The sequence below is a fragment of the Laccaria bicolor genome, genomic scaffold (genome assembly GCF_000143565.1).
Source record: "Laccaria bicolor S238N-H82 LACBIscaffold_42 genomic scaffold, whole genome shotgun sequence".
Classification (NCBI taxonomy): Eukaryota; Fungi; Basidiomycota; class Agaricomycetes; order Agaricales; family Hydnangiaceae; genus Laccaria; species Laccaria bicolor.
In genome coordinates this window covers 24,370-33,781 of record NW_001889913.1, presented here as the reverse complement: position 1 = coordinate 33,781, position 9,412 = coordinate 24,370, and the positions used below count along the sequence as shown (strand labels likewise).

General features: G+C 39.4%; 1 protein-coding gene across 1 annotated transcript; it reads left to right on the top strand.

Annotated features, from left to right (window-relative positions):
- Nucleotides 1-4,956: 4,956 nt before the first annotated feature.
- LACBIDRAFT_309800 (uncharacterized protein) lies at nt 4,957-7,663 on the top strand (the record flags this gene model as incomplete). Its single annotated transcript, XM_001887111.1, has 9 exons — nt 4,957-5,271; nt 5,328-5,532; nt 5,677-5,809; nt 5,859-5,988; nt 6,037-6,212; nt 6,264-6,360; nt 6,410-6,586; nt 6,653-6,947; nt 7,008-7,663. 9 exons carry the CDS (start codon nt 4,957-4,959, stop codon nt 7,661-7,663), a joined length of 2,184 nt encoding a protein of 727 aa, XP_001887146.1.
- Between the last annotated feature and the right edge of the window lie 1,749 nt (nt 7,664-9,412).

Below are 9,412 nucleotides of genomic sequence, written 5' to 3'. Positions count from 1 at the left end.
CTGCCAGTGTCACGGAAGTATCTGGGGTCCTCAGTTTCAAAAAAAAAACTTCAAAAATTTCTGACCATTCAAACTTTTATCTTCTGGATTCAACTTTTCTACAAAATTTATCATAAAGATAATTTTGGTCCTAAACTTGCCGTTTTACTTTTATATTATATTTTTATTATAGAAACAGCAGATTATATATTGCATGCAACTGTATCTATTGGTATTCAGCTATTTGTTATATAGTTATAGCCTCTAAATTCTGCTTCATCAGATAATAAAGGTTTTTACTGACTGCTCTTATATTGAGTTTATATTGGTGATTGCCTATAATAGACTGGCCCTAGTTACTGAATCATTACTGTTGTCTATTATTCATGCAAATTACCAGAGATAAATATTGGCTGATGTGCAAGCCATATTGTTGTACACCACTGAACGTAAGTGTCCCTAGGGTAGTGGAACAGCTGTTGGAATGTCTAATGGACAATGCAACCAAAGTTGTTGTAACTCTAGGAGTAGGTCATTCTAGCCAATCGATCAATAGCTAGGAGCCATGGAATGTGACAGTTCATAGTACCCATGCTCCGATCTTCATGGACAGTACCATTGGAGAGTGCTATGATTATGCAAGTCATGAAGGTGCCTCCACATGTATTGCCTAGTATTCAAGTTAGAGCTGTTAGTAGGGCTTCAAGTTGAGCAACATGAGCAATAGTGGTCAAAGAGATAGATTCCCTCATGGACTATATGAGGTGTAATGTACAAAATAGATGATGTAAGCAGAATCTGACTAAGCATGTGGTAACAGACAGACTGATATTGTCAACAACAGTCCATTTTCTCATTTGAATTTTTTATTATTTTTCTGCCTATATTTATATTGATTACCATATTGGAAAATATGCACAAACCCTGTATATTGTACCCCAATATTTTCAACAATACTTTATTATTTTTATTTTAATTTTCTGATTTTCTAATTTCTCTTCTTATTTGTTTGGCTGTATTTGTATTAATTACTATATTGACCATATATCTATTTTCCCCTTCTTTTTGTCTGATTTTCTATATATATTTCCATAATGGGAAATGTGCACAGGCCTTCAACAATACTTTATTATTTTAATTTCAATTTTTCAATTTTCTAGCATTATTGAATTTCTCTTCTTATTTTTCTGGCTGTATTTGTATTAATTACCATATTGACCATATATCTATTTTCCCCCTCTTTTTGTCTGATTTTCTATATATATTTCCATAATGGGAAATGTGCACAGGCCATTAGTAATGGTCTACTATTTTTTCTTCTTTTTTTCTGACAGCAGTGGTGGTGTGGGAAAGACAGATCACATAATATAGAATATAAATAAGTACATCATGAGTCAGATGTTTGTCTATTATTTGTGCTATTGCTTCCATGCCTATCCATTGCTCTTATTTTTTGCTACTCTGTCCCCATGCCAAAGACAATACCCAAACAAGAGCCCTTACTCCTCTCCTTTGTGGAATCCTCTGCACCATTTACAATGGTTTTATATAATATCAAGAACCAATATACTGAATTTCCTACAGGGTGGTGGTGTATTGCATGTTGGTAGTGAGTGCATATTGGGTCATTGTTATGTCCTTGTAATAGTAGTAGGGTGCCTACAAATCTTATGCTTTCCCTATACCATACCTACAAATTACAATGTCCATATCTACATGCAATATGTCTAGACTATCTACAAATGACAGTAACTAGATGATCACTATGAGCATATAAAGTGCACTATTCAATGATCCTCACCCTCCAGCAGATGTGTAACACACCATCTATGTGTTATATGTGGGGAGCTGTTGATGAATGTTGTATAGTGAGCCAAAATGATAATGGTGTTAAGACCAAGCTGTGATTGGCTACAATACAAGTCAGATCTTGATTCAAGAGACATTCTGCTAGTATCTAGTGGAGATCATTCATGCTTCAGAATTCCACTGCAGAATCCCCACTCCTTCTCTGGAAATTCTACACCAAAAGGTTGGATAAATGAAAGATTACTCCTTCATCTGCTGGTGCATATATGTGGTAGTGTAGACAGTTGTATAACTAATACAGCCTTACAGCCTCCCCTACTCTATAACATCAACCAGGACCTTCCAACATGTAGTCATCATGATATAGGTGACCCCAGGGGATCTCACCTTGCAACTTGTCACTTACTACTACAGTTGGTGAGGTAAATGAACTGGCAATGTAATCTTGCCTCTGGCTTGGTTTGAACCACCAACCTGCTGACAAGCTGTAATCTTTTATTTAGTGTAAACTGAATGCCTATTCAGTGACTTTGGTGTCACAAGACCCAGTCTATCAGGGCAGGTCTTATCAGATCTGCACTGTTATCTCTTCCTGCATCTGTATCCAACCTCTCATGGATTTCCAGGGTAGCTTTGAATATCTGGAGCAATCTTAAATCTTGCTAAAATACACCCACATCTAGTCTCTAACCCTCATTCTTCCTCTCTTTGGACTGTAGCTGTGACCAAGATCACAGCTGGGTCTTCTTTCCATTGTCATTCCAGCTTGCCATACCACTTTCATTGACAGCTTCCACATTTAGCACACATATAATCCATTAGACCACCCAAATTTGAAATACTACTAGAATAAAATCAGAAAGAAATTGGATGGGATGTTTACATGGTCTGTGCACAGTTCCATATATAGTAATTACTGAAATTACAGCCAAAAAGTCAGAAAAAAATAAGAAAAGAAATTCACATGCTGGAAATGGTTATTAATAATGTTAATGTATTGTTTACTTGGTCTGTGCACATTTCCAAATATGGTAGTTAGTGAAAATATGGCCAGAAAATTGATGTCTGACTAGCTGATATGGTTTCATCTGATAGGCACATGATAAATGCATCATATAGTTGTTCATGATACAGTCATATGATATGACATGTGATCAATCATGTCATATAGTAGTTATGTGATGTGATTATGTGACAATGTCATGTGGTCTGATTATGTGATATAGATCATGTGATATGTCATGTGGTCTGATCATGTGACATATCATGTGATAGCCATCAAAGATTTTGGCAGTTATCTAGTATTTACACCAGAATAGTGTGGCTACTACAATTGCAAAATAGAGTAAGTATTCCATTTCCACATGAAAAATTGAAGAGAAAGAGGGAAAATAATAGAGGAAATTCAATAAAGCTAGAAAATCAGAAAAATAAATTAAAATTAAAATTAAAGTAATAAAGTAATGTTAAATATTGGGGTACAATATGCAGGGTCTGTGCACATTTTCCAATATGGTAATCAACATAAATATAGGCAGAAAAATAAATAAAAATTCAAATAATATGTGATAATTTTGATGTATTGTTTACTTCGTCTGTGCATATTTCCAAGTATGGTAATTAACGAAAATATAGCCAGAAAATTAGAAGAAAAATAATGTACTATTATTGACAATATTGACATACTATGAACATAGTTTGTGCACATTTTTTAATATAGTAATTGATACAAATATAGCCAGAAAAATAAGAAAATGGACCCATTGTTGACAATATTGAGTATATACATTGCCTGTGCAAATTTGCTAATATAGTAATTAATACAAATATAATTAGAAAAATGAAAAAGATCATGTGATGTAAATAGATCTTGGTGCACTGTTTACTTGGTCTGTACATATTTCCAAATATATTACACCTCATATAGTCCATGAGAGAATCTATCTCTTTGACCACTATTGCTCATGTTGCTCAACTTGAAGCCCTACTAACAGCTCTAACTTGAATACTAGGCAATACATGTGGAGGCACCTTCATGACTTGCATAATCATAGCACTCTCCAATGGTACTGTCCATGAAGATCGGAGCATGGGTACTATGAACTGTCACATTCCATGGCTCCTAGCTATTGATCGATTGGCTAGAATGACCTACTCCTAGAGTTACAACAACTTTGGTTGCATTGTCCATTAGACATTCCAACAGCTGTTCCACTACCCTAGGGACACTTACGTTCAGTGGTGTACAACAATATGGCTTGCACATCAGCCAATATTTATCTCTGGTAATTTGCATGAATAATAGACAACAGTAATGATTCAGTAACTAGGGCCAGTCTATTATAGGCAATCACCAATATAAACTCAATATAAGAGCAGTCAGTAAAAACCTTTATTATCTGATGAAGCAGAATTTAGAGGCTATAACTATATAACAAATAGCTGAATACCAATAGATACAGTTGCATGCAATATATAATCTGCTGTTTCTATAATAAAAATATAATATAAAAGTAAAACGGCAAGTTTAGGACCAAAATTATCTTTATGATAAATTTTGTAGAAAAGTTGAATCCAGAAGATAAAAGTTTGAATGGTCAGAAATTTTTGAAGTTTTTTTTTTGAAACTAGGACCCCAGATACTCCGTGACACTGGCAGGAAATTTTTTGCCTGTGTGACATGGCTAAAACATTTCCAAGCAGTGTGACATGGTCAAAAGATTTTTCAGCAGTGTGACATGGCTCAAACATTTCTTAGCAGTGTGACATAACCAAAAGATTTTTCAGCAGTGTGACATAGCTAAAACATTTCCGACCAGTCTGAAACACTTCAAATATTTCCGACCACTCTAACATGCTTCAAACATTTCCGACCAGTCGGAAACACTTCAAATATTTCCTACCACTCTAACATGCTTCAAACATTTCTGACCACTTTCAGATGGCTAGGATATTTTTCAATGCAATATATCAACCCAAATATTTCTGGTCACAATATTGAAGGTCAAACATTTTTGCCCAATGCAATAATATATTTTCCTCCAGAGGCAAAAAATAAACGGCCAAGGAACCTATTAGCCTGGATATATACCTATATGTTTCAAGGCTAATAGCTTGTTCAAGGTGGGTGACTGAAGTGAACTTCTGGAGATATGGGCTTTAGATAAGATGAAATCTGATCAACTGGGTCCCTTCACCTCATACGAGCATATGTACTCCAGCATCGACACAATTCAGCTTGGTGATGCACCATGGAAATGTTTTACTGTGAGCTATACCGGGGATGTACAGCCTAGTGATCCCTCTTGGAAGTCGGCGGAGTACGAGGTCTGGTTTCGGGATCCTGAGGTCATCATGACCCAGATGCTTGACAACCCGGAGTTCAATGGCCACTTCGATTATGCACCTTATGTTGGTCTTGACAGATCTGGGAAGCGGTGTTGGAGTGACTTCATGTCAGGAAATTATGCTTGGCGTCATTGCGTGAGTCTAGATTATTTACTTCCGAAACTTTTATTTCAAGTTTGTCTCATTTCTAGGATAAAATCTATGAAGAAGATCCCACTACAGAAGGAGCGTTGTACTGTCCCATCATTGCGGGCAGTGACAAGACAACTGTTTCTGTTGCAACTGGCCATGTCGAGTACCACCCATTTTACATCTCTGGTGGCAACCTCTTCAACACAGTTCGCCGCGCACACCGTAACGCTGTCGCGCCTGCTGGTTTCTTAGTGATCCCCAAAAGTTCGTAAAATATGACTGCCAATATTTCGTAACTAATGACATTGCCAGGTGACCGAAAGTATGATAACGACCCCGCCTTTCGCAAGTTCAAGCAGTAGTTGTACCATGACTCAATCACGGCTATCCTGAAGACATTCCGTCCAGGGATGATCAAACCTGTGGTCCGCCGCTGCCCTGATGGCCATTTTCGGCGTGTGATCTATGACCTTGCCACCTACATCACCGATTACCCCGAGCAGGTTTACCTTGCCAGAATTGTTCAAAATTGGTGTCCAAAGTGCGTTCATTTTTTAGAAACTTTAAGCTTTGATTAAATCCCTATCCAGATGCACGGCTCTTCCAACAAACCTAGATGGGTTGGCGGATAGCCGCTCACGACGATTCACAGAAGGGCTCGTCAATGAGCTTGATTCGAAAAGATTATGGGATGAGTATGGTATTGATGATGACATTACCGTGAGTTTTTCTCGTCTTCAACAAACATCCATTCTTATCACTCTACAGCCATTTACCTTCCACTTTCCACACGCCGACATCCACGAAATGCTGTCAGCGGATCTACTCCATCAATTGATCAAGGGTACATTCAAAGACCATTTAGTCCAAGGGGTCGGCGATTACCTTTACCTCGAACACAGCGAAGCTCGGGCTAATGAGATTTTGGATGACATTGACCACCGGTTGGTACCTTCTTCCTTCCCACTGTCGAGATTACTCTGAAACCTGTCAAGTATCGCAGCAGCACCATTATTTTCAGGACTTTGCCGCTTTCCTCATGGTCGCCGGTTCAAGCAGTGGACGGGTGATGACTCAAAGGCTCTCATGAAGGTAAAATCTTTTTCGTTAGGTATTGTACCATTACTTAAAACAAAAATAGGTTTATCTTCCAGCTATCTCGGGATATGTACCCCCCAAAATGGTGCAATGTATCAGCGCATTTTTGGATGCCTGCTACATTGCCCGTCGAGCCGACATCACTCAAGAATCACTTGCCGCGCTCCAGACGGCCATTGAGAGGTTTCACACACACCGTGAAACTTTTCGTACATCCGGTGTTTGACCTACCGGCTTCAACCTTCCCCGCCAACACTCTCTTGTCCACCTCATCCATCAAATCCAGGAGTTTGGGGCTCCTGGTGGGCTATGTTCATCAATCACTGAGTCCCGCCACATTACCGCTGTCAAACGGCCTTGGCGTCATTCAAATCGCTACGAAGCTTTGGGGCAGATGCTGCTTACCAATCAGCGGCTGGACAAGCTCCTTCGAGCACGCGTGGATTTCGTTGAGCGTCGGATGCTTCCCCCTTCCCATTTGCCACCTCCAAAACCTATCATACCCCTCGGCGACGATGACGAGGACACTGGCGTCATCGACAAGTATGTGACTGGGAATGTTGCACTGGCAAGAACCCGAAGTAAGTTTTCTTTCAATCTCTACTACTTTGCTGTCACTAATCCATACTTTCTAGTATGAGCTTATCCACGCCGCCTCGCTGAGTTGGCCAACCACATTGGCTGCCCTCCACTCGTTGAACTTACCCGATGTTTCCTCTATGACCAACTCCACACAGACGACGGCACCTCATCAGCCGACATACCCATTCAGCAATGCCCATATCCAACAAGCAAGGTGTCTGTCTTTCACTCTGCCGTCGCCACCTTCTATGCACCAAGCGACGAGTCAGGCATTCGGGGCATGCGAACTGAGCGTATACGGTCCACTCCATCTTGGCGAAAGCACGGGCCACGACGCAATTGCGTGTTAGTAGTTGAGGACCAAGACAAGCCGGGCATGAGGGGGATGAGTGTGGTCCGGGTAAAACTTCTCTTTTCATTTGAGTATGATGGGAAGACATACCCATGTGCACTCGTCGATTGGTTCAAACGTGTGGGCACGGCACCCGATTCGGAAACAGGGATGTGGAAGGTTCAACCTGAGACATACCGGAACGGTCAATGTATTGTTTCCATTCTCCACCTTGACACTTTCCTTCGTAGTGCACACCTCTTACCTGTTTTCGGGCAGGATGTTCTTCCGTTTGACTTCCATTTTTCTTATTCACTCGATGTGTTTGAATCATACTTTGTCAATAAGTATGCTGATCACCATGCTCACGAAATTTGCTTTTAACATGTAGTACCACATTGTAATAAAACTTGTTTAGCTTGCAGTAATTACCTTGAATTGAGGTCTTGGCTAAATTGGGGTTTTTTGGAAATTTTTGGTCTGGGTTGGGATTGAACTTGGAATGCTTGGCCGATTTTTCTGTGTTTCGCAAGCAGCTCAAACACGCCAACTGTCACAAGCACCACCAAACAATGTGCTATCTTGCTGATGTCATAGATAAGACCAAAACATGCTTCACACCTCCACAACGAGCGAGACAATGATTAGCAGGCCTCATGATACCTATGCGACTGGTGAGTGTATGAGAGGACGGCAGCGGCAGAAAACATACCCTTAATGTTATCGCAAAGAATCTTACAGTGACACTCAGTGAAAGTTGACTCTTGCTCTGAGACCCACCTGAGAGCCCACTCCGCCTCGCACTTGATGCAAGGAGTTATCCCAGTCGCGTTGAAGAGATACTCATGCTGGCCTGGGTCCGTCCTTGAAAAGCAACATGCCTCGGCTGCTTAAACTTAAGTCAATAAGCCTTTCAATGGCGATAGCGTTAGAGGCAGTGAAAAAAGCGGGGACATGGGAGCTGAAGTGATGTTTGTTGTCATTCATGTGGCAGTCACGGAGATCCTTCAAAATCTTGTTGATGAGTCGAGTGAGAACCCAATTAGACCTGCTGCGACGTGACACGTGAAGAGTGGTCAGTGGAGGTATATGGAGCGATGTGACGTCACGCAAACCTTCTTGTTGGGAGACAGAATGGCAGTGAGCTCTGAGAGATGAGAGACTGGTGGCTACCACTTTTATGATTAATCTATGACAACTGTCCAAGAGGCAATGTGTATACTGCCACAGGTTTTATGAAAGGCATCTCATTAGGATTGCCCATCTATTTCATTCAATTTATCACTGGAATCTTTCATAAGATATAGGCAAGAATAATGAGATATCATGAGGATATTTCATTAAGCTCTTTGGCCCTTTCATTGCCATTTCATAGACTTTTCATTAGGATATTTCATTAGGCTCCTTCACTTTTTCATTGCCATTTCTTAGAATTTTCATTAGGATATTTCATTAGGCTCCTTCGCTTTTTCATTGCCATTTCTTAGAATTTTCATTAGGATATTTCATTATGCTCCGTCGCTTTTTCATTACCATTTCTTAGAATTTTCATTAGGATATTTCATTAGGCTCCTTCGCTTTTTCATTGCCATTTCTTAGAATTTTCATTAGGATATTTCATTAGGCTCCTTCGCTTTTTCATTCCCATTTCTTAGAATTTTCATTAGGATATTTCATTAGGCTCCTTCGCTTTTTCATTACTATTTCTCATAAGGATATTTCATTAGGTATTTGGCCCTTTCATTACCATTTCTTAAACTTTTCATTGGGATATTTCATTCAGCTCCTTGACCCTTTCATTACCATTTCATTGAATTTTCATTAGAATATTTCATTATGTTCCTTGACCCTTTCATTACCATTTCTTACAGTTCTCAGTAGGATATTTCATTAGGCTCCTTGGTGCTTTCATTAGATTTTCTTAGAATTTTCATTGGGATATTTCATTCATCTCCTTGACTCTTTCATTACCATTTCATGGAATTCTCATTAGAATATTTCATTAGGCTTCTTGGCGCTTTCATTAGGATATTTCATTATGCTGCTTGACACTTTCATTATGATTTCTTACATTTCTCATTAGGAGATTTCATTGGGGCATCTGGTCCTTTCATTTCTTTTAGGATATTTCAT